General features: G+C 43.6%; 1 protein-coding gene across 1 annotated transcript in view; it reads right to left on the minus strand.

Annotated features, from left to right (window-relative positions):
• Nucleotides 1-25,605, minus strand: part of LOC127609128 (tyrosine-protein kinase receptor UFO) — a 34,410-nt gene that overhangs the window by 3,071 nt on the left and 5,734 nt on the right. The window contains exons 2-18 of the mRNA XM_052078867.1: nucleotides 24,283-24,496; nucleotides 20,825-20,925; nucleotides 20,565-20,747; nucleotides 17,491-17,571; nucleotides 17,245-17,360; nucleotides 15,177-15,372; nucleotides 11,500-11,639; nucleotides 10,947-11,091; nucleotides 8,156-8,285; nucleotides 7,761-7,852; nucleotides 5,412-5,507; nucleotides 5,115-5,192; nucleotides 3,617-3,709; nucleotides 2,650-2,771; nucleotides 1,375-1,484; nucleotides 584-743; nucleotides 369-505 (exon numbers count right to left, since the gene is read on the minus strand). Of these exons, the coding sequence (XP_051934827.1) occupies nucleotides 369-505; nucleotides 584-743; nucleotides 1,375-1,484; nucleotides 2,650-2,771; nucleotides 3,617-3,709; nucleotides 5,115-5,192; nucleotides 5,412-5,507; nucleotides 7,761-7,852; nucleotides 8,156-8,285; nucleotides 10,947-11,091; nucleotides 11,500-11,639; nucleotides 15,177-15,372; nucleotides 17,245-17,360; nucleotides 17,491-17,571; nucleotides 20,565-20,747; nucleotides 20,825-20,925; nucleotides 24,283-24,496 (2,194 nt within the window). The remainder of the gene's footprint in view (nucleotides 1-368; nucleotides 506-583; nucleotides 744-1,374; nucleotides 1,485-2,649; nucleotides 2,772-3,616; nucleotides 3,710-5,114; nucleotides 5,193-5,411; nucleotides 5,508-7,760; nucleotides 7,853-8,155; nucleotides 8,286-10,946; nucleotides 11,092-11,499; nucleotides 11,640-15,176; nucleotides 15,373-17,244; nucleotides 17,361-17,490; nucleotides 17,572-20,564; nucleotides 20,748-20,824; nucleotides 20,926-24,282; nucleotides 24,497-25,605) is intronic.

Consider the following 25,605-nt stretch of genomic DNA (forward strand, 5'->3'; position numbering starts at 1 on the left):
CGATATTAGTTCAACATTTCAAGATGTCCACATTATGAATTGATTTCCTCCATAAGAAATAATGGCAAGAGAAGAATCTGTCGTCTCTCGTTCAAAGCAAACACGATGAAGTAGCATTTAGCTGTTATGCTTTTATCTCGAATGAAGCCTTCACCAGGTGTTCCCCCCCTGTTGGTTGGCTGACAACAGGTTGAGAAAAAGATTGATTCAATGCGGTATGCAGCAAAGATCAGATACATTTAATTGTATCGGGCAAAATAGCGAGCACCATTAAATTCGATGATTGTGCAGCTCTATCTGAAAGCAGTAACTAGCCGACTAGCTCCAAAATGTATTTTTAAATTGTGTGTTTATAAACTAGCACTCACATGTTATCCAGGCAGTCTGGAGGCTGCTTGAGACGGTTTCCCTGCCTCAAATAATCGTAGATCTCGCTGTTCTCCACCCCGGGGTACGGCGTCTGCCCCCTGGTGGCGATTTCCCACATGGTGACGCCAAATGACCACTGAGTGGCAACAGGAAGACTGCGTCAAGTTTGAGCGAAAAGTGTGACAAGGAGACGTCACGCGTGAACGGAACCGACCACGTCGCTCTTAGTGGTGTAGACTCGGTCGGCCAAGCTCTCGATGGCGATCCACTTGACGGGCATCTTGGAGATGCGCCCCTGCCGGTAGTAGTCGCCGTTGTAGATCTTCTTGGAGAGGCCGAAGTCGGCCACGCACACGTTCATGTTCTCGTTCAGCCTGGAACACACCATTTGGGATGATTCTTTAGGAATGGATACAGTGAAGCCCCGCCTCCTCGCCATTTTTCTGTGGAATAGATTCTCGACTTTTGCTGATCATTTTTCTCTTTAATGCATGAAGATACCACAAAATAGCTAATAGGAAAGTAGTAAATGGTGTCAAGGAACTATGTGATGCTTTTCGACTCAGAGACTGAAAACTTTGTATTGAGGGGAGCTCAGTCTAGCCTGGTTTGTCAGTGGAAAAAGTTGGGAGAAAACGCGTTGTGATGACATTGTTTGTTTTCAGGCTTTGTCACAGCTTGCTGATCAGCTGAGTCAAGTGTGTTGCAAGTGGGAAACTTTGAAAACAGGGAAGGTCAGCGGCCCTCGAGGACCGCAGCTGGATACACCTGCTTACGTTCAACATGCGCTAAGCAGTTGAAAATATTTTCAAGACAAACAAGACCGTCTAAATCTACACTTGGTGCCATTGGTGACACAGCAAACAATGGTCAGTATGAGTGTGAAATCGACAAATCTTGTGTGATATCTTGTCACATTCAATTGTACGATTTTTTTTTTTTGATGACACTAATGAGCCCACTGACCCACAGTGACCTCAGACAGGAAGTGGATGAGGAGCGTACATGCAGTTGCGCGCGGCCAGGTCTCTGTGGATGAAGTTCTTGTTGCTGAGGTATTCCATGCCGCGGGCGATGTCCGTCATGAAGCGCACCAACATCTGGGACGGGAGGTACTGCGTCACACCGCACAGACAAAATTGAAAACTTGTTAGCCTAACATGTCTTTACCTGAGTGCAGTTTTTCATTTCAAAAGGAAGTACATGGCCACCCTCATAAAATAATGATATTTGAAGACAACGTTTTTGAGGGTTTTTTTTCCAACTACAACAGCAGACTGGTGTTGATTTGCACCAGTCATTCTCAAGTGATGTTCCGAAGTATGTGAAATAATCACAGAATTAACTGTTAGAGGAATCTATGAGCAAAATTGCATCATGTTTAAAGTTTCATTTTAATTTGGACACATCTAAACGTTTGGGTGCGTATCCAGCAAATGCCTGTGCATAAAGGCGCCGGCCACCTGGCCGGAGGGCTGTTGAAGTCCACAATTAGCACGTCAATGCAGGTGGGCGATCACGGGGGACAGGGCGAAACTCAGCCACAAAAGGGAAATGAATAATTTAAGAACACCGGTTGAACAACAATAGACGAGTTGAGAACGCCCGTTGCGCCCAGGCGACATTGGCCATCCGCAAAGTCTGCAACATGTTAATTCGATGTAGACCAGACAGAAAAGGCGACAACGGACTGGTGGTTCAATGTTTAAAACAGGTAACCAATCACTACCGAGGGGCCGGATCGTGGGTGCGGTATGCAAATATCAGGGGCAGTGTTTTCCTTGAATGTTACAATAAAAGTCTGAATTGGCGGGAAGGGAGTTTGAGTGTGATCGCGGAGTAACTAACCGTCGTTCGCTCTCAGAGATCCGCTTCCGCCATATTGAAGACAATTTGCCTGTGTGCCGAGTCATTTCTTTAACTTTGTCCGAGAAAAATCTCTGACATTAACTCATTCACTCCTAAAGATGTTTTTCAACGTCTTTTCAGACTTGGTCCAGAATTGACTGGTACTGAATGAGTTAAGTACAAATGCAATTTACAAAATTTACATCCAATGCAATCAAATATAATCACATGAAGCTTGCTGTGCAACAAAGTTTTTGTTTTGTCCAGAAAAGTACAAGAAACAAAAAAAAACCAACCAAAATATAAAATAAAAACCTATTTATTTTTGGTGACCATTAACATATGAGGTGTGTGGGGGCAACAGGCATTCACAGCCCCCCGTCACCAAAAAATGTCAATGGTTAACTAAATGTGTTTTTTCGCGTCACTCACCACGGGACAGTCTCCGAGGCGCGAGTAGAGCAGGTACGTGTGCAGGTCGCCATGTTTCATGTAGGGCAGGATGACTACGGGCGAAGGGAAGCCTTCACTCTCCACCGTCTGCAGACACACGCCTGTGCGAAGACACGCCACGTCAACATATCAGAAAACCCTGTCAGTGGCCAATTTTAACCCATGTTGAACACGCAGAGAAATTCTGTGCCCAGGCCAAACATTGTGATATTTATTTTATTTTTTATTATTCATTTGGACACCCATGATGAAGGCAATTTTTATTTTAAAATACATTTTTGTTCAGACGGTATTTTATTAAGAATATGATGTCAACTTGCAAACCAAAAATATATACTGTATTTAAAATTATATAGAGCTTGTAGTGTTACCATTTATGAACATATTTTAAATCACACATAAAAGTAATATAAAATGGGCAGAAAAAGAAAGCCAAAATAAAAATCACAATTATTTCATTGAATACTTTGCATTACTCATTATAATTTGCTGTATAAACAATCAAAATATTGCATTATTAAATGATGGTAAAATATTTGAAAATATAAACAATAATTTTGTCTAATATGGTAACTTAAAAACATTTTACCTGCATAATTATTAGCTTTTTTAAAAGACACTTAAATGCATACTGTAGATAAATAACAAAATATCAAATCATATTTCTGAATTATAATCATACTGTATAGGCTATGTGCAGTTGGATTATTATGGGTTTTATTTTATAAACAATAAAATACATTAGAGAAAAATAACAATAAATAAAATGTAAAGTTTCAATTGTAATCTATATTACCACAAATACAAATATTCATGTGAGAAATCTAAAGGCAATGACGAAAATGGAGGGATGGATGAAAAAGAATGATGTGGATTTTTTTCCTAAGCAATTTGTAAGAAATTCATTCGCCAGCATCTGCCGGCGTGCAAAGAGGTGGCGTCTCACCGAGCAGCCTCATGACGTTGGCGTGGTCAAACTCCTTCATGCAGGTGGCCTCTCGCAGAAAGTCCTCCATTTCCGAACGCGTGCAGATGGCGACTGGGGCGAGAGCCACAAGTCAGCATTTATTGATGTGCTCCGATAGAACGTTTGCTGCTACGTTGCAACATCAACCCAATTGTCGTACTTTCCATTGTTAATAGGGGTGTTCACACGGCAAGATTTGGTCCGGTGCTGCACCGGGGATGCCCCAGTAGAGCGTTCACACATGCAAATTAGCTCCGGGGTAGCCCCGGAAAAGAGCTTATACCGGACCAAATTTGACTCACCTCAGGGAGGTGGGTCAAATATTTGCTCCGGGCCAAATGCTCGTTTGCGAGGCAGCACCGGTGTAAATGTGCGCGTGTGAACGCAACTGGGTTAAATTAGCTCCAGAGCAAAGAATGCGTTGCTTTCATGCTCTGTCAGACTTCCGTCATGTGTTTGTTTAATAACGACACAAGACTTGGCTGGTAACATCTTTCCTTTTGTAGGATACTGGACGGTCTCGGAGTTGTTTGTGTAGTTTGTTCTTTTGTTTTGTGTTCACAACCCCCCGCACTCATATAATTTATTTTGTGATTTCCTCTCTTGATTTTCAGTTTGGCGCATTGTTTGTTTGCTTTTCTGAGTGTCATTGAAGTCATCGTTGATTTACGTTTTCGTGGGCGGTCACACTCGAGCAGAAGGCACTGAGACCCAGAAGGAGAAGGACGCCTGTCCAGTAGTCGCTTGAGTTGTGTATACGTTTAAAAAAAAAAAACAACACGACAGCTCAGTCGTTTTGCTCCGCTGCAGAAACTGCCGTGTGAACGCAAGTGGGGCTGCACCGACGCTGTGCCGGTGCTGTCACGCTCAGCAGCTTTGTACGTGTGAACACTCCACACAATTTGCTGCGGTGCAAAATATATCGCAACAAAATACATCGGTGCAGCGCCGGAGCAAATGTGTGCCGTGTGAACACCCCTAATAATCGCTGACGCCAGGCTGAAACCGCCACTGGAAAAAAGGAATGGGGCTTATTCCACCCCAAACTTACAATCATCTGCTAACAACCCAGGCTAAACTTAGCTTCTTCCCGATAATCGCTAATTCGATAGCTACGTCGCTAAAATGATTTCGATAAGACAGTCAACATACACTTGCAGATTGAATCTTTGTTACTCACAATGCATTTAAGGGTGTCAACTATTAGATTATACATACTATAGATTTATTTGACTATGTATGTTTGTATGGATGTATGGGTGGATAGACAGATTATTTTAAAAAAAATGCACCTAAGAGTGAGGAAAACAACACAAAATGACGCTGTTGCGACATGTCACTTACTTGACACCAATTACTACTTTCTGATCAGCTGGTGGGTTGTTAAAGAAAGAGCATAAAAGTGTGATTTGGGGGTATTACTGGATATTAGTATAACATTAAAGTTATGAATAGTGTAAAGTGGTCCTCCACTCACTCTTCATGGTCTTGACGGCTACTCGGAGAACAGAATCCTCCTGTGTTAGCTGACCCTCCATCACGGAGCCAAACTCCCCTGTAAAGATACGCAACACATCACCAACAAGGATCGCAAGTGGACTAAATCACCACACGGCGTTCTATCAACAATCTGACCCATTTGTCGATTTTTAAGAAAAACAATGCATGGCCCTTAAAGTATAAAAACTAATGGGCCCACCTAGCTGATTCACGCTCAAATTAAATTGTTGTGATGACAAGTGCCGCTATGAGATAGCAGAATGCTCATTTGTACCTTCTCCCAGCGTCTTGCCCAGCGTCAGCTTGTGTTTGTCCACCATCACGTCTTGGAGCTTCTGCCTCAGCTCATCGCTGATGCCCAAACTGTTCACTGAGTGGGCACCAAAAAAAAAACAACAACAAATTTTTGAAACAAACAAAAAAAAACGTCTCGTGACAATGGACGCACACATGATGTCATTAAAGCAATAACATGGAGAAATAAGATGCTATTACTATGTGTAGAAAACAGACCATTGTAAAGAAGCAATGCATTTAATAAGTAGAAGAATATAAATAGTGCAACAACAATTCCAAAAATGTTGAACTCCACCAGTATTAAAGCAAAAAAATTAAACAATTGACATTACAGCTTGCAGGAATCTCACCAGGTTTAATGCGCCAGGATGCACAAAATGTGACAATATTCAATATTCAAGCAGACATATGTCCAACTCGAACATGAACTTTTTTTTTAAATAATGTAGCTTGTTGTTCAACCTTTTTTGTCTTTTGAAGTTTCAAATTCTGTCTGACAATCATCGATACAAAATGATCTCTAATTCATTCATTAATTCTAATTCATTTTTAAATAGCAAGACTATAATTCTTGTCAGACTCAATATTTATACATGTATAAATAGTATATTTTATTATGCTGCCAGATACTGTTGTTACATTTTGTTTTATTTGTTGCTTGTTTTATATTCTTATTTGTTCAAGTAATAATATTTTAGCAGGTTTCCAAATAATATGTCACATTATTATTTAGGGTAGCATTAAAACGAGTGTTGAAAACAGATTATTGTATTGTTTTTTACGATCTATGATTGCAATAGTTTCGACAATAAATCGGTTATATTATTTAATAGTTTTGTTTTGTTGTCCTGATTATTGCTCCCTTCCAGCACGGAGGTCATGTGTTCGACTCCAGGCCCTGGCATTCCTGTGTGTGGCGTTTGCATGTTCTCTCCGTGCCTGCGTGGGTTTTCTCTGGGTGTACTCCGGTTTCCTCGTACATTCCAAAAACATGCATGGTAGGTTAACACTCGAAATTGTCCCTTGGTGTGATTGTGAGCGTGAATGTTCGTCGATGTGTGCCCAGTGATTGGCTGGCAGCCAGTTCAGGGTGTCCCCCGACTACTGCCCGAAGACGGCTGGGATAGGCTCCAGCGCAGCCCTCGTGAGGATAAAGCAGATTAGAAAACGGATGACGGATGAATGACTCCCTTATTTTACTAACTGTTTTTTACAAAATGCCAAGGCCTTTTTGACATGATCAAATATGGATCCTTGCCCAAGGTGTACCACAGCACTTTGTCTGGAGAGGCGGGCCCCAAACATCGGCATGCATGCTGCTGGGACATTCCTTTACCACATCTCCATCTGTGGGAATCGTTTTGGGGCAAGCTGGGACTTGTAAACCAAGTCGCCGTAATTACGGTCAACCAGGCAAGTGTGTGTGCGTGTGTGTGTGTGTGTGTGTGTGTGTGTGTGTGTGTGTGTGTGTGTGTGTGTGTGTGTGTGTGCGTGTGTGTGTGTGTGATCATTGAGAGATGTCCTGGAATTGTGTTTGTAGTAACACAAGAATTTGTTTTTCCAGGCCAAATTCCTGCAGATGATAAGCGTCCACACCACGGCACAAGACTAAACATCAAAATAAGCATTGAGATCAGTCGGATTTCCATCTGTGCAAGACGTCTAGATGCCAACATGGATCGACTTGGTGTTGTGACTAGTGGACAGGTGACTTTACTTAGAAACTCGACAGCATACATGAGATCACAAATTAGTACTGTTGAATAAACTAGAAGTCAGGTCGTCATGGCAGTTGCGCTGTAATTTCTCATGTGTACAATACACATCCCTAAAGTCGCCATTTTCCCGCAGGATTTTCCAGACTTACTCGTGCCCATGCTCCAAAAACGGTTATCGGCATCGTAATATGTATTTTATTGTATTTTTCAATTCAATATTCTGCCCTGTGCGCATGCCCAGATTAAATGATTTTCTTTCACTTCTTAATATTTTTAATCAGTCAACGTTAAAATTTTCAATAAGCACACAGAAAAAAAGTGCTAAATTTTCAATTATTTTTATCCACAAGAACCGTTGACATTTCGTTTTAAGACAGATTTGGGGCTTTTTCCTTGTGCCTATGCATAATATATACCCTTGATTTTTTTGAATGTTGTTGCCAAAAACAATTTTTTAAAAATCCACACATGTAAGATCAATTTCTGTTTCTATGGTCATCACATACTGTACTTCCGTTGAAAACCTACAAAATTGTTGCTTTCCAGTAACGCTCGCAGCATGACAGATTGTGTTTGCGTCCCAATATTACCAGGTTGACAAAACTTACGCGTTGCCTCAGTAGTCCTGCGGCTGTACGAGCGTCGCGCCCTGTAGCGGACCACCAGCTCTCCGCTGTGCATCATGGGCTCAAACGCATCACTAAAAAACAACCACAATAACACATAACCACAGGAAGTTTCCTTTTATGATTTTTTGGGGGAAATATATACTCAATTCATTTTCATTCTTTTAAAAAATTTTTTTAAATGAAACTAAAACAAAAATGAAACATTTTCAAAGAACAAATAAAAACTCTAAAAACTCATTTGAACTAACGGAATTAAATCACAAACAAACGTCAGGAGTTTGTTTCTGATTTAATTCTGTTAGTTCAAATAAGTTTTGAAACAAAAATGATCATGAAAATACCCATACGATTATAAGACCCTGGTCCATACGCACCCGAATCTCGTCTCCTTACGCCGCAGTTTAGCCACGTACACGGCCATGAGCGCGCCAAGGGCTACGGCGCCAGTGGCGGCCATCACCACGTACCACCAGTGCCATGAAAAGGCCGGCGGGGATGAGAGGCCTGCACGTGGGAGGCGGGACACTTCATTACACTCAATAAACAAACAGTATGTACAGATCTGGTGTCAGCAAAGCAACGTGTGGACTAAAATCATCTTTTGTCGATATCTTGCAAAATTGTCAAAATGATACAGTATGTAAATACCTCCCGCCATTAAGGCTTACCCGCATTAAAGCTAATGTGTGTTTTAAAAAAAAAACGGACTACTGTATGTACACGCTGACTCAATATAAAATAAAGATAAATGTGAAATGTTTAAAAAAAATTAACATTTAAAAATTTGATTTATATTCAATTTTATTACATCATACAATTGTTATGATAATATAATAAAATTACTAAAATAGTAAAATGCAAATTCATTCATTTTTGTTAAATTTTGGGTTCATAATAAAGAGAGAAATAAATGTATATTACAAATAAACCATTTGTGGGGGAGGCCACAAATGCAACTCATTATAAAATGACCATGAAATCATAGTTAGCATAGCTTTTGGGTCTATTTTGTGTATCGTGACATGTTTACAGTGTTCAACACTGTAGGTTAAATAGATCTCTGAGTTAATGGTAGGACTGTCTAGATCTTTTGGCACTTCAATTTGTACCACTTTCGATTGTGTCAAAAGTTTATCTGATGTTACCGCTTGTCGGTTGGTTTTTAATTTGCTTCTTTATTTAGTATTGTATTCAGTTTGATCGCACGCATGTTTGAAATCAAGACAATCAATCAACCAAACCGATCCAGACACGTCTGGATCTCGCACTCCACCGCTTTGTCTCGTCTGTCTGGCCCCATTACGCTTAACAAACAGAGATAGCAGCGCTTTAAATATTTATGAAGCCGTGTTCTGGTTCACACCAGCGCAACCTCGCCTTGCTTTTCTTCTCGTCTTCTCCCTCCTGTTTTTTCCCCCAGAGTGGAAGAAAGAAGGAAGGAAGAAAGGAAGGGAAGGGAGTCTTTCGCCGTGTGATGTGTCGTCACTCACCTCGGAATTCTATGAATGAGGGGGAAAAAAAAAGAAGAAACAGGGGCTTTACTAACACGGCTAACTTTATTTCCGCAACGCTGCTTGTACCATATCATTTAAAAGTCGCTCATTGCATTTGCAGAGTAAAAGTCACGTTCAAAGAAGGGGTTCACAGTAGAATTTCAAACTACGGTCAGGGTTTCAAAGTAGGTTTCAAAGTAGGTTTAGGGCTTCCAAATAGGGTTCTAAAGCATGGTTTGGGCTTCAAAGTAGAGTTTCAAACTAGAGTTAAGGCTTCCAATTAGGGCTTCAAACTATGGTTTGGGTTTCAAAGTAGAGTTTCAAACTAGGCTTAGGTTTCCAATTAGAGTTGCAAAGTAGAGTTTTTAACTCGGATTATGATTTCAAAATAGGGTTTCAATTTCGGGTTAGGATTTCCAATGATGGCTTTAAATTTGGGTTAAAGTTCCTAATTTGGGTTTCAATCTAGGGGTAGGGTTCCAAGGGAGAGTTTCAAATTGGGTTCAGGGTTTCCAAATAGAGTTTCAAACTAGGGTTAGGGCAGGGGTGTCCAAACTTTTTGCCAAGGGGGCCAGATTTTATGTGGTAAAATGTCGGGGGGCCGACCTTGGCTGACATTCTTAACATTGAACAACAATATTGTTCAACAAATTTTAGTAAGCCAGTCTGTTTCACATTTCCATTTTTATTTTAATTTCAACAATCTTAAGAATTTCTTTTGGTTCATTTGAAACAGGAATTTGAAATATGACATATCAGTCAATATAAACACGGAGTGATGTCTTGTTAACTCGTGAGTGATGCCCTCTAGTGTCTAAATGCTATTACTCATTTAGTGAATGATATTACTCATTTAGCCACTAGAGGGAAGCAGTACTCTATGAAACATCACTCACCAGTCTACAAGACCTCAGTCAATGCAACACGTGTTCCATGGCGCCCAACCTGCGGGCCAGACGGCACTGATTTTATGACGGGGGCCGAGGGCCGGATGAAATTCGACCGCGGGCCGCATTTGGCCCGCGGGCCGGACTTTGGACATGCCTGGGTTAGGGTTTCCAATTACAGTTTTAAAATACGCTTAGAGTTTCAAAGTCAGGTTTCATTAGGGCTTAAGGGTCCGATTACAGTTTCAATATAGGGTTAGGGTTTCCAGTAGGACTGCAGCTATCGAATATTTTTGTCTTCGGATATCCTACTATAATTTCTAATCGGATATTTGATTTTTTTTTAAAAGGCAGCTATTTCTTTTTTGTTGGTTAAAGAAACATTAGACCACTCAAAACATTTCCACTCAATAATAAACGGCCAACTGTTTTTCATAATTTAATGTTTTATCGTTCAATTTCAACTGTTCTCATTGAGACACATTACTCAGAATTTCGATCTCTGCCCATAAATGTTGGTCTTTGAGACAAAGTGACGTCAGAGGCACAGCAGCAATTTTGCCGGCTAAAACAACGCACTTGAGTCCTCCTGGTGCTCAGTAAGGAAAGACACTTGTGTCAGCCTGTCAGCATAAAAGTGTGCAGAGTCATTTAAGTCTAGGGAAGTTTGAGTTTGTTTTAACCTGAAGCAGTGTGCAGAAATCTGACCTCAGTCGAGGCATCAATACTTCAACATGAATGCAAAAGTATGTAAAGAGTGTGACATTTTGGGTTTTATTTCTCACCAGGAGAGACGAGCGTCAGAGTCTGCGTGGGGCTCCAGGGTCCTTGCCCTGCTCCCGTGTATGCGCACACCTTGAAGGTCACATTGCTGAGCGGGACAGACAGGTTGATTGACAGCTCGGTGTCCAGGCCGGCATCCACGAGAAGCTGTCATAGGGAGATAAGTCAAGGGCCATTTTTTTTGGGGGGGGGGGGGGTAACATATGAGAGTAAGTGTTCCTGAGAGAATGAATGTGTGTGTCTCGGGTGGAAAAAGAGAACAATAGTGTGTCTGTGCGCGTTTGTGTGAGTAAGTGTATCTCGGGCTCACGGTCAGGAAGACCGTCCCAAAATGAGTGCAAGAAAAAAAGTACTTGTAAGAGACAGAGAGTACCGTCTCAGTCCGAATATTAGACCGTGTTTTTTGCATTGAAATAAGACCGAACAAGTGGGGGGCGTCTTATATTTGGGGTCTAGACATTATACCCATTCACGACACTAGATGGCGCCAGATATCATTGATATCTTGGTGTGTGTGGGAGAAATATGTGTGAGATTTGGTACGCGTCAGCGCACCTGCTTGTCGTCGGGCACGCTCAGCTCCACCAAGTATCCGCGCAGTTCTCCGTTGAGCTTCCCCGCCGGCTCCTCCCACGCCAGCAGCACTAGGCTGCCGTTGCCCAGCGCCGTCACGTTGCCCGGCGCCTCCTCGGGCACTGAAACACACGAAACGCACGCGCACATCAAGAGGTCGTCGCACTCCACACAAGTGGACACGCCATATGGACAACGGCAACTCAAGGGACAGAAATCCACATTTCCTGTGTGTGTGTGTGTGTGTTATTGAATGAGGCAGTCTGGGAAACGTGGTCCAGGCAGAGCGTGATGGTAATCAGGAAGTGTTTGCCGTTTGATTGTTTCCACATGCGCTCGCCTCTGGCACGGCAGCCAAAACAAATGAAGCGCCCCTCCCTCGCTGCCTCCCTCCGCCCTCCCCCCAGGTCTCCTCCATCGCTGTACCGCTCCCCCACCCAACTTTTCTTCTCCCCTTTCCATCTCTCTGAAGCCGAGCCTCTTTTCTTTTATGCGAGGGACGTTCAAGCGCACAAAGACGTTCATTGTTGCGAAAAACAAGTTTGCAAAGGGAACAAGAAAGTTTTTTCCCCCTGCTAACTCAGAGTGTGTCATGTTTCCCCCGTCACCGCTCGCGGAATCGTTTCCAGCACAGATGCGGTCAGCTATGTATCCCCTCAACGCGATTGCAACACACACGTCCGACTACCGTGGAACGCGCTAAAGACGGCGCTGTTGCGTGACTTTTGAGCGCGTCTGTTTCCCGTCTTGGAAAAAGGTCACGCCGAGGCCAAAAAAACTGAGAGACTCCGAAAATAAATCGTGCGCTCCCACGGCCTGTCCAACGTCCTCGTCAACTTCACAACTTGGAAGAAGCTCCACCTGGGATCGTTTGGATTTTCAGGCCAGAGGCGTAACCGCGGCAACAAGGTCGCCAGAAAACGTCAACATTAGTGGTGTCGTGCTTTAGGTAGCGTGTAACATGAGTACAAACACGATATCCTGCTCGGATGAAAACAATTGACACACATGACACCTTCCGCCTAAGGGCTCTCAAATCTTTTTGGCAAGAAGTTGAAAAACAACAAGCACCAAAAAAAAGGTACATGTTACGTTAACAATTGCCCTATTTTTTTTAAAGAAAACCCTACATGAGGAATCCTGTTTAAAGGTGACTTGGGGAGGAAAATAGCTCCTTCCACCCCGCCTCCCCCAACCCCCCAATTGCTATTCTCTCCTTTGGGTGGTGGTGAGCTGTAATGGGAAAATAGTAAAGGTTCCTCAGAGTCCTCCCACCTCCCCATCCCCCATCTTCCACCCACAAACGTCTTTTCTCTCTCTAACTTTTGACTGTTTTCCCACAGTGCCTTGCTCCATGTGAGGTCAAAGCCAAAAATGGGGGAAACGAAACACGAAGCTCGAGAGACGCGGAGAGAAAGACCGCGGCGCTCGAGAGAGGCTGGATTGTTTTCCTCAAATTCCTTGGTGGTGCCGTTGGTGGCGTCTGAAGACGGCCAGTCAACTCAACAAGTGGTTAGCACAGAAATAGCAGAGCGCAGGATGAAAAGGCTTGCTTTTAAAAAGGGGGACAGTCGAGAACTTTGTCGCCCACATGCGGCAAAGACGCGGTGACTTTGGGGGTTGGGGGGGGGATTTTGAACTGATTATTTCGCGGCAAAAGTAGTGGGACACAACTTTTAATCCATCAATGAAATACATTTGTGGCCCTGCCGCTAAATTGTTCATGTCATTAAGAGCTTGTGGAGGATTACATGCCGCGAGCAATTTGGGATTTGATATTAATGTAGTGACCGCTCTTGCTCTGACAGAAAAAAAAAAAAAACGGAACGTTCGGAGACACGTGCTGGTAAAAGTCAAGTGTCCTGTTCCTGTTGTCCACATTAGTCACTTCCTGTAGTTTTAGTGGACATGCAAGCTATTATTTTGGGGCCATATTTCTTATTTCATGTGGTCTATCGTGTGTATGTGTCCATATTTGTCACTTCCTGTGTTTTTTGTTGAAATTGCATCCCAAATGCTTTGTTCGTATTTGTCCATTTCTGTTGTTTTAGACGACACTATTCCCATGACTTTTGTCCATATTTGATACTTCAAGTGGTTTCAGCAGACACGCGTCGCATTATTTTTATCTGGATTTGTTCACGTGTCGCAGTACTTTTGTCTATTTTTTACTTTCTGTAAATGTAATGGGGAGGTACCGCATTAGCGTATGCATCACTTCCTGTAGCTTGTGCAATGTATCCCACTACTTTTATCCACATGTTTATCTTCCTGCAGTTTTCACTGGACACGTATCCCGTGATCCATGTGTCCTAGTTCTCTTCTCTATATTTTCCACTTCCTGTAAGATATGCGTACAAGTACTTTGGACTAGAGTTGTTGCTCCCCGTAGTTTAGTCAGAGATGTTTCACATGACTTTCTTTCCCATTATATTCACTTTCTGTCACTCTGGTGTCACTTCCTGTACTGTTAAAGGATATGTGTCCCTTCCACATTTGTAAACCTTGAGTCGTCTTAACACGTCACAGCCCTTCAAGTCTATAATTTGCTTCGGAGTACACGCCCCGGTGCTTTTGTCCAGAGTTTGTTTTAGTGTCCCATACGTCTCTTCTTGTAGTTTTAGTGGACATTCTGTATATCCCTGTAATTTGTTGTTTTTGTTTTTTTTAACTTTATTTAGTTTTAGCAGACACATGCCCCAAATCATCTGTTCATATTTAAAAACATTGTGCGTCTGCCAATGAGAACCAAATGTAAATTCGACAAAGGCGTGAAGGTCGAGGGGCTTTTGAAATATGGCGGCGCTAGAACGAGATAACCTCCTGTCATGGCTTTCTGTGACCCTCCTGAGAAATTGAACAAACGCAGTGCTTTCGCTTTTTTGTAATTTTCTGTGAAAAGGAACAAAAAGCCTGATTGCTGAAGAAGTGAAACTGGACAGATTTTTTTGGAGCACAAACATGACAATTGCATGCTGTAGGCAGCATCGCTTCTCCTTTCTTTTTTTGAGGTCATGGAAAGCAACGATCAGCTGTCCCTTGCCTCCTTCACTCGTCCCGCCTCTATTTCCGCTTGCAATGCATGCTGGGAGCTGGCATGGAAACTAGCACCTCACTTTGAATGCAAATACGAGGTCCAAGTCGATGCTTATCGCGGCTAGGAACGTTTCTGTGACCGCAATCCTTCCTTCCTAAATGCCACACTGTCCTTAAACACACCGTGTTGTGTTCGAGGACCTTGGGACGGAAACATTGTAACTCACTCTCACTACCCTCAGTGGACTTAGTAGCCTTCCATCTCACTCTTCAATAGCTCTTGTCCTGTCCAGGGTTGCGGCATGCTGGGGCCTATCCCTGGCTGATGGCCCGCAAAAGGAAACGCACTGATTGGGAAATTACTTTTTTCCATATTTGTTCCTTCCTGTAGTTTTAATAGATGTACTGTATGTCCCGTGACTTTTATCGAGAAAAAATGATCAGTACAGTGGTCCCTGGAAAATTTTGGAAGTAGAAACGCGTTTTCTATGTAAAGCAAGTGGAAACGATGAAAGAGACAGATTTATCCAAGTGGAGACTGAGGGCAAGCAGAAGAAAAACCCCAGGGTACTGCAGCCAGGTGGAGACTGTGGAGTAGGGTAAGCCCTGGTTAGCCAACTCACCTCCTTCCGCCGTGCACATCTCCACCCAGGATGTCCATCGCGATGGCCCCTGACTGCTGTGACACGCCACCCTGGCGGCGTAGCGTCTGTGGGGCTCCAAGTCCTCAGCCAGGTACTCTGGCGCGGGGACGTTCACATTCTGGTTGCAAATCATGTCATCCGAACCTCCGGGGAACGACTCGTCCACATGTTTGATCTGCGAAAGTCCAGAAGGGAGGCCCATTTTACTCGACCGGGTTCAATTATGCTTCTCTTGAAGCCATTTCAAAGCAAGAACACGATTCGTTTTTCAGACAGCTCAGATCACAACGGCACATTCCAAAATACCTAAAACTAAAATAAAATGCGCCTACTTTGTCGACTAGCCAAGAGCCAAAAAGATCACGTTTACCTGTTAGGGCATGAGTTCTTTTGACTTTTGAAACTGGACACATTGGAGTGTGTGTGTGCCTAATGCTGATGGGAGCACCATTTTTGTTTTGTTTTGTTTTGTTTTGGGGGGTGTTTTTCAAACATCCTGAGTGCTGCTTCGGCACAATCTCTGCAAGGCTTGCTGTCCTTGCTGTGGTCGGTTTGGGCCACTCTGACCAAATACAACTTCCCCGCTGTGGCTTTGGAGTGCACAAGTGCTGGAAGTCATCATTATACACCATGCTTGTCGTCTGTGTGTGTGTATAGAAGGAAAGTCTATGTTGGTGGTGAGAGGTGTGTAAGTGTAGGTAAATCGGTGTGTGTGCGAGTGTGCAGGTGTTTGACCTTTCAAGCGATCGCTGCACTCACTCACGTTTGCACAATGTAGCGTGAGTTTGGGGGCGTGCAACCCCACCCCCACACACACTCCCCCACCCGTCCTAAGGCTCATGTGTATCATTCCTGACCCCGTGAGTCACATCCAGGCTGCAAACTGGCGTTTAATCTCGTTGAGTCACAGCACATTCCCCCTCGATCGGCTCACACATCATTCCTGTTGCCTTTCCTGTTTTTAATTTTTTTTTTCCTGCACTTTTTTTAGTCGTTTGGCACCCCGGACATGACTTAGGAAAAGTGTTTTGTTCTGGACAGTTGGGTGACAAAATGGCACGCACTTCCTCTTGAAACGGTTTGGTAGATGTCGAGTTCATTGGGTATTACAGTTTCCATCAAAGGTGGGCTTCCTCACCCTGATGTCTGAGATGTACATGAGAATGGATTTAAAGCTACAGATCAATATTTTGTGCGCATTTGACCTCTTTCATGACCACAAATACACAATCGTACAAGCCATGCAATGATCTTTCCCCATAGAAATGAATGCAAACGCCATCAATCTTCTGGTATCGCCCTCCAAAAACGTTTCTGATCAAGAAAATAGCAGTTCTGAAAAGAGAGTAAAAAGAAATAAATTGAATGTGAAAGAGTTCTTTCTGCACAGTTTGTGCGTTATGATTTTATACTTCAGTTCAATTCTGCTGCATTCAAAATATGCGTCAGTCATACGCAGATTTTCATTATTTGCGGGCCGGCCTGCTTCCTATCCCCCGCAAATAGCTCGGCTTTGCTTTAATCAAAATTAAAGCAGCAAGCCAAATGTAAAATTACTCCAAAGTATGTTGCATTGTTTAACTCCAAAACTAATAAGCACAATTCACCCCAAAAGTTAGTTCTGGAAATGTGATTATTTTACTACTCACCATTGAGTATGGTACAACTACATTGCAGCCACAATTCAAAAAATAATCATACATTTGTTCCCATGTCATGTTTTTATTTGCCATATTCGACTTTTTATCCTGAGCCTTTTACAACAAAGCCTGAACATTGTTTTTGCCCCATTCTGCTGTGCCTGGCCCCTCACGAGAGGTAAGAAGAGCAGTTTTATTAGAACCAGACGTTTTGGGGTGGCGCCGCTAGCCGTAATGGCCACCAAGAGAGAGGCCCCGTTGCGTCACATTAGTTGAAGGAGGCCCACTTTCCCAGAGCGAAACCCGAGCCCGTTATTCAGTGGGACAAAGCTGTGCGGGGCTTGGGATGGTGTGTTGGGTTTGTCTTCAATTTCTGAAGAACGAACGCACTCTCTTGGAAAACTCACCTGTACGGTGCAGCGGATGACCGGGTAGTCGCCGCCGAAGCCAGGTTGCCACGACAACAGCAGACTGGTGGGCGTGATGTTAACGGCTCTCAGGTGGTGAGGTGCGGACGGCAGCACTGATAAAGAAATAGGCTATTTATTGAAAAATCAGGCAAATCGAGTATTTTAATACATTTTAGCCAAGCAAGTCTAAAGCAAGAATCGAGTCAGGTCATGTGACTTGTATACCCAGTCTCCGCCCCTTACCGGTAACAGTGCCGGATCCGGAGGCGGCCACGCCTTTGCGGTTCTGGGCCTCACAGGAGAAACTGCTGGTCCGGTTTAAACCTGAGCGGGCAGGGGAGAAAAGAAATGGGCATGAGAAGGGGAAATATTTGGCAGCGCGACTCTTCAGAAAGTGAGTGAGGTGCAGTTTGAGCTGATGCGGGACAAAAAAAAGCCTGTGAAGAGAGTTGTGGTTTCCGTGGCAACGTGAGTCAGCAGATGACTGGGCAGAGCAAGTCGACACAAATTTTCCATCCATTCATTTTCTCGAGCACTGGTCCTCGATTCTTTCAAACAGCTCTTTGGATCGTGCAGCCTTACGTTTGGTGAATATAAATACTGGCGTGCAGGTTCTAAAATGCAATTTTATACGCAGGTTTTATGGCCTTAACATTGCAGTTATGGTTTGTTTGTTTTTTATTTGGCATATACAAAATTGTTCTTGGGTCCATGTGACCCACTGCATTTGACTTCCAAAATTGCCGGGTCAGTAATCTTAAAATACATTTGCCACAACTGCCGCCATCACGAAACAAAGCACAGTGGCTAACAGGTTAGCCATCCAACTCTAGAGTCTGACTCACTAACTTCCACATCCCTACGCAGGCACAGATACATTCAAAGTCACGGACACGACACTGTCGCACAGGAGGGTGGCAACCCCAAAATAACAACACTACTAATTAATCGCACATGCATATATTTTAGTATTATATGCATGAAGCTTTATATTGGTCTGGAAAGTACAACACATCCTAAAAATATAACAAATGCACACGGACCATACCGCCAGAAGAACACTTAGCTCTTTTAAGAACTGTCCCAAATGTGGCACTTTGGTGACAATTTGTTCAGTGATGAGTAACCACACAGCTTTGCCTTATCCAGAGGGCCAACGAATGTCTCACCTCCTGACATCGGCGTAGTCACACACTTCAGAAACATTCACAGCATGTGACCTCGCAGTGTTGTCAAATGTTCTCAAGTGGTGCCAGTCAGCCACACACGCACACACACGCGCACACTGCCACCAGTGTGTCATTCATGGCAAATTGTACGCACCAAAGCCTCCATTGAAAGCTAGGCAGAAAAAAAGAACGTGGACTTCCTCCCTTCACTTGGGGATGTTCAAGGCAAATTGTGTGTGTGTGTGTGTAGAGGGACTTTCATCTAGAGATTTAATCCGCAACTTGCCCTCATGTGTCGCGCGCAGGCCCACGCTGGCACGTGCATGTTGACTAGCATCAGCTTTTTCAGTGGAGCAGCTTTCCTATGCGCTGGACAACATCGAACACGTGATTCACATACCTGACTTACGTTCGAGAGGTTTATTGCGCAGTGACATGCGTGACACACTTACGCTTGAGTTTAGTGGGAGCTAAAGTCCACCAAGATTAAAACGTAACCTAGTAGCAGGACTTCATCCAGCGAGAGCCAACACGGCAGCAGTGTGCCCTGTCAGACTTACAGCTTTTTAAAAAATATTTTGTATTTGGTACTAGTGACAGGTGGTACTATGTAAGGCAAAGTGGCAAGTGCGACTAGCAAACTTAGTACCTGTGAATCTGTTGGGTAGTATTGGTAAAATTAGTATCTGGGAGGGTGGTACTAGTGAGAGTGGGCCGAACTGTTTGAGGCTGGTACCAGTTTGGTACAACTACAGTAGGTGCCTGTGAGGTGGTTCTGTTAAGATTGCTAACCATGATGTTGCTACTGTTGGTGCTTCAATGGTGTTCTGTTTTAGGGTGTCACAAATAAGATTAGCGCCTGTAAGTAAGACTGGGGGGTAGGCTGTACTTGTGTCATTAACAATCATGGCTGAGCTGTATTTTATCCAGGTGACTGGCGGCATAAACCCCAGAGACTGGCACATAAAGCAAATACCCATTCACATTTTGGTGTTTGGAGCACCTGGAAGCAGGAAGAGCAGAGTCGGGATTCAAACCCCCATCCTCTGAACTGTGAGGCAGACTCATAATACGGCTCCTGCACTTGGGAGCTAAAATATGTCAAACATGCACAGCATGACTAAACTCGAATGGCATTCGAGGTGACCTTTGCCAAGGCTGAGGAGTCCCTCCTGAATTCATGTCCAATCCCTGCATGCAGTATGCCCAAATTTGGGAATGCCAGAATATCTGCTTTCCAACGACATAATGGGTTCCTTCGTTGGTCCGAGCCAGAAGTCTGTGCAGGTGTACCTATGCTTTGTTCTCAGCTTCTCAGAGTTTCCCCCATGTTCTCTCCGTTCCTGCTGGAGGACGATTTGCGAGCTTTGGAGCAGCTGTCCATTCCACGGAGGTGAGTGTCGATTCCTGGTCAGCACTCATCCGAACTGTTCCGATGAGTCAAACCAGGTTCCTGGCACCTCACCGGCTGCCCCCAAATCCGCTCCTGTGTGACTCAGCCCGCTCCATCTCACAGAGTGTTCAGCCTAGCTCAGCCCTAAACTGGCCCCCGCTTTCTTCATCTCCCTCCCCCCTCATGCCCGAGCCGGCAACCACTCGACCACAAGGCCGTCCTCGGCCTGATAGGCTCTGGCTTCTCCTCGCTGATTATCGCCCTATTGTCTTTGAGCCAAGATGTGTTGGGAGGCTTGAAGAATGCTCCAATCTGCTTCACTTCATTCAATTTGAGTGGATTCCAGTCCAGCAATGACTGCTGTTTTTTTGTTACAGTTTAAAAATATCCAAAGTTCTGATCCAATATTTCATTCATTTGTAGAAACAGCTCATTGTGGGTTGGCTTTTGCCCCTTGAGGGGTTGATACCAATACCGGTAAAGGGACGGGTGGCACCAGTGAAGGAGGTGTATATTGTATGAGGTCGGTGTGTGTGAGTCAGTGGTGTGTTTATTTTTTCATATGGTACTAGTGAAGTTGGGACTAAGAGGTCTGATCCCCGGTAGTAAACAGTATTGTGTGGTAAGACTGAGATGGGTGCCAGTGGGGTTGGTACCAGTGAGACTATGAGTGTTGGGTGGTAGCGGTAGGAGTGATACCATCAAGATTGGTACCAGTGAGGAGATGTGCTGGGTGGTACTGGCATGGTTGGGACCTGAGATGTTGAGCGTCGAGGGTGACAGGGCCACCGGGTCGTCCACAGTGTTAAGAGGAGCGCCGTCCCGAAGCCAGATGACTCGGACCGGTTCCGGCGGTCCGTGTGCCACGCATTGCAGGCTCAGCGGCACATTGGCCACCACGGACATGTGCTGTGGCTCGGTGGAGAAGTGAGGAAGGCCTGGGGAAGAAAGCAGCCGCGTCAGGATTGACTCGATGACGGGGTCCAGTTTTCTAGTGCCTCGATCGTGGACTCACCTTCCAGCAGGATGCTTCCCTTAGTGGACAAAATCCGCTCGCTTCCCAAATTGACTGCGCACTGATAGTTTCCCATGTCTGAAAGTTGGACGCTTTTAATCCTGTTGAGTGGAAGATTTGATGAATTGATTGATCATTTTAAACTTGCAGTATTGTTATATTGTTAGGGTTTTTACAGTACAGTAATACCGTGAAATCCAAATTTGAATGAGAAAAATGTATAATAACGTACATTGGGACTGCTCAATACAATGGCGATTTACCGGTAGCCCGTGGACTGGTGTCTGTGTGCGTGTTATTAATATGATATATTTTGTGTGAGTGCACACTGCACCCTTAGCATCCTTTCACTTTCATAAAGAAAGTATTTAAAAAATAAAAGAAAACAAAAAAGCAGGTCACCTTTAGCCGAAGATGGCGCAGAATATTTGCCAGAATTCTGCCATTTGTTTAGCTGTTGTTGCCACAGAGCGGAGAGAATATGCTTGTCAGCCATTTTGTTTTTATGAGCGCATCTGTGCCGTTTCACATGAAAAAAATAACGTTGTTTGGTTGAACATGGTGGTGTTAAAATATCAAATTGAAATCTTTTTTAAAAATTATTATTAATGTGTCAGCTTTACTGTAAATTCCAACAGAAAGAAACTTGCTTCAACAGCTTGAAACAAGCACACCATGAGTCTTATTTGGAGTGTGAGAATAGACGATAAGAAAATACTTGAAAAGTGTGTTTTCATTCCGTTTCAATTTGTTTTAAGCAGATGGGAGCAAAAAGGTGAAACTAACCTTTCCAATGACAAAAGATATAATATCATCCCATTTTTCTTGCAACATATTATTAATGTACGTATTCTTTCAAACGGGTTTGCGTTTTTGTGCCTTGGCTTGAATTTGTCACTCATTCTGTTCCGGTTTCACACCACAGTCAACAACCTGTTGAACATTTCAATGTTGTATTGGCGCATCAAATGTTCATTTCTTCCTCCCTATTTTGAAACTTTAGAATTTATTCTGGACGTTTTTTTGTTTTGTGCCTTTTGTATGAGTCGTCATCTGTGAAATTGACTATGTTTGATTTTGAATCCAGGAAATTCACAAGACGGTCTTCTTTTCTTCTTTCCAAATGGGTCATTTTGCTAATTTGTCGATAGTGATTAATGACAAATTAGCCACAATGCCTCAACACAAAATTTAAAAATATGGCCAAAAATCAGTGCTGCATTGAGAGAGAGAAAAGCCACATCCCGATGGTCTTCCAGTTCCGTCACTGAGGTTTCAATTTTAAAAAATCACAAAGGAGCTGTCAGAGATTTTCTCGGACAAAGTTAAAGAAATGAATCGGCACACAGGAAAATTGTCTTCAATATCGGCGGAAGCGGATTTCTAAGAGCGAACAACGGCTAGTTGCTCCGCGATCACACTTTCAAAGTCCCGTCTCTGCGAGTTCGACATTTTATTGTAACATATGCAAAATACATAACATATTGTAACATATGCAAAATACAAGAAAAACACTGCCCTCGGTAGTGATTGGTTACCTGTTTTTCAAACATGAACCATCAGTACATTGGCGCCTTTTCTGTCTGGTCTACATCGAATTAACATGTTGCAGACTTTGCGGATGGCCAATGTCGCCTGGGCGCGACGGGTGTTCTTGACTCGTCTTTTGTTGCTCAACCGCTGTTCCCGAATTATTCATTCCCCTTTTGTGACGAGTTTCGCCTTCTCCCCCGTGGTCGCCCACCTGTATTGACGTGCTAATTGTGGACTTCAACAGCCCTCCGGCCAGAGGGCCGGCGCCTTTGTGTGCAGGCATTTGGGGGTGCTGGATACGCACCCAAACGCTTCGATGTGCCCAAAGAAATGAAACTTTAAACATGATACAATTTTGCTCATAAATTCCTCTAACAGGAGCCAAGCCACAGGAGACAAAACTTCTTACATCTTACAAAACATCTTATTTCATTTCAATTCATCTGCCGTGCCGTCACATCTCAAATTAAAACCTACCTAAACAACAACCAGCTTTTTGAACAATTTCAATCTGGATTCCACACACACAGCACTGAAACAGCCCTCCTTAAAATCACCAATGACCTCCTCCTCGCCTCTGACTCCGGCCTACTCTCCATCCTCATCCTTCTTGACCTTACAGCCGCCTTTGACACCATCAACCATTCCATCCTACTCTCTCACCTACAATCCCTAAACATCACCGACAAAGTCCTTACCTGGCTACACTCATATCTCACAGACAGGAAACAATTCATACACATAAACAACTGCTCTTCCTACAGTGCCCCACTGTCCCAAGGTGTCCCCCAGGGTTCTGTGCTTGGTCCTCTTCTCTTCATTCTCTATCTTTTACCCCTTGGCCAAATCATACGTCATCATGGTCTCCAGTTCCACTGCTACGCTGATGATGTCCAATTGTACATATCCACTAAATCATTTACCCCAACAACCCACTCCACCCTGTCTAACTGTCTCTCAGATGTCAAATCCTGGTTGCAAACAAACTTTCTCACTCTTAACTGTACTAAATCTCAACTGCTTATAATCGGTCCTCGGTCCCTCACCCAAACAACCACCAACTTTACCCTCACTATAGATAACTTCACCCTGTCCCCCTCCTCTCACAGTCGCAACCTCGGGGTCGTTTTTGATAATAACCTCTCTTTCGATCAACACATCAACCAAACCACCAAAACTGCTTTCTTCCACCTCAAAAACATTGTTCGTCTCCGCCCATCACTTTCTTTCAACGCTGCTCAAACCCTCATCCACGTCTTCATCACCTCCCGCCGTGACTACTGCAATAGCATTCGCTATGGTACAACCTCCAAACTCCTCAATAAACTACAGTACATCCAGAATGCCACCGCCCGCCTACTCACCCACACCCGCACTCGTGATCACATCACCCCTGTCCTTAAAAACCTCCACTCGCTCCCTGTTCCCAGCGTATTCAATTTAAACTGCTCCTACTCACCTATAAAGCCCTTCACAATCAGGCCCCCTCCTATCTTTCCGACCTTCTTTACCTATACACTCCTTCCCGCAATCTCCGCTCCTCAAACACAAAACTCCTCGCCATCCCCGTGACCAAGCTCAAAACCTGGGGGGACTGAGCCTTCTCTGTCGCCGCCCCCACCCTCTGGAACAGCCTACCACAACACATCCGCAACTGTACTGACCTCCAATCCTTCAAATCATCCCTAAAAACTCACCTGTTCCCCTATGCTTTTAATACCTTTTAATCTCTTTTACCAATTTTTCTTTTGTTCATCCAAATGTGCTTTTGTAAATTATGTATGCTTGTTTTAAATGCACATTTTTATCCTGTCTTTTTATGCTCTTGTAAAGTGTCTTTGAGTGAGATGAAAAGCACTTTCAAATAAAATGTATTATTATTATTATATTATTATCTGAAGACAATGTCGGGCGACGCCGCCTACCTGAGGGTGCTGTGTACAATCCAGCGGCCCGTGCCAAAGACCGGCATTTGGTAGTCGTCGTATTCGGCAAAGGGTAGCGGCTCGCCATCCTTCAGCCAGGACACGTTGGGCGGAATCTCGTCATCATCGACCGTGGCCAACAAGGAGCACTCGAGCCTCACCGGTTTGCCCGAGGACGAGAGGACGGTGGCCAGTGGTTTCTCGAACGCAAAATCTGTTATTGGGAAGAATAAGGTACCGCGTTTTGAAATAATGACAAATCAGTCGAATTTACATGAGTTCAGCAGTAACTACGACTCATTTTCCTCATGGGGTCACGTTCTAGTAACAATTTGCCTCAGAGGGCCATTATGACTGAAAACCATGTACATTATATCATTATATAATCACCACATCTCTTGTTCCCTAAATACACGAGCCCAGTGGTTCGTAACCTGTGTTCGATTGAAGCCCAGGGGTTCGGTGAATCGGTTTCAGGGGTTCGACGGAGCCTCTGCCGTGGAGGTGAAGACACAACCCGACTCAACATGTCAATTAGTTATGACATGCCCACTTGGTCATCGCTGGCTGCAGATGATCACATGACATTGCTTGTCCAATCAGTGCTGCGGGAAATTTAGTTCGCTCGATAGTCAACGTGTGACTGTCATGATAGTAGGTCGTACAATTACAAATAAAAAAAAGTGTACTTATCTCTTGAAATTGTATTTACTTTTGACTGTTTTTAATGAATGCGTTTTTTTCTTTTATCTTGAATTTGTAAAAATCTACTGTATATATTTTTCACTAAGGGTTCGGTGAATGTGCATATAAACTATTTGGGTTCGGTACCTCTAAGAAGGTAAAGAACCATTGCACTAGCCCCTGCCTTTGATTGTTATTTACAGTGATCCCTCGGTCTAATGCTGTTCACTTTCCATGGCTTGGCTGTTTCACAGATTTTTTTAGTGCTGTTTTTTTAAAATGCTTTTAACCCTTTAAATCAGCACGTGGCGTCGACGCTGCGTGTCGACAGTACAGTATTTCCAAAAACTATTATAGTTATTTGTTTAAAACGTTTTTTTTTTTTAATTGGGCCTGAAAACCGGTTTTGGTCTTTAATTTCATTGTATATATAGTTAAGTATTGTAAGTATAACTGTAAAAAAATAGAGTTCACTACTTCACGGATTTCACTTATCACTGGTTCTTTTTGGAACGTAACTCCCGCGATAAACGAGGGATTACTGTAACTCTTTGTAAAAGGGAGAGCAGTTATTTCAGTGGACAGCATCATGTTATTAAGTTACAGGTTATCGTTATTGGTGCATGAATGGGTTCAAGT

Source organism: Hippocampus zosterae, chromosome 10, assembly GCF_025434085.1.
Source record: "Hippocampus zosterae strain Florida chromosome 10, ASM2543408v3, whole genome shotgun sequence".
NCBI classification, from domain to species: domain Eukaryota; kingdom Metazoa; phylum Chordata; class Actinopteri; order Syngnathiformes; family Syngnathidae; genus Hippocampus; species Hippocampus zosterae.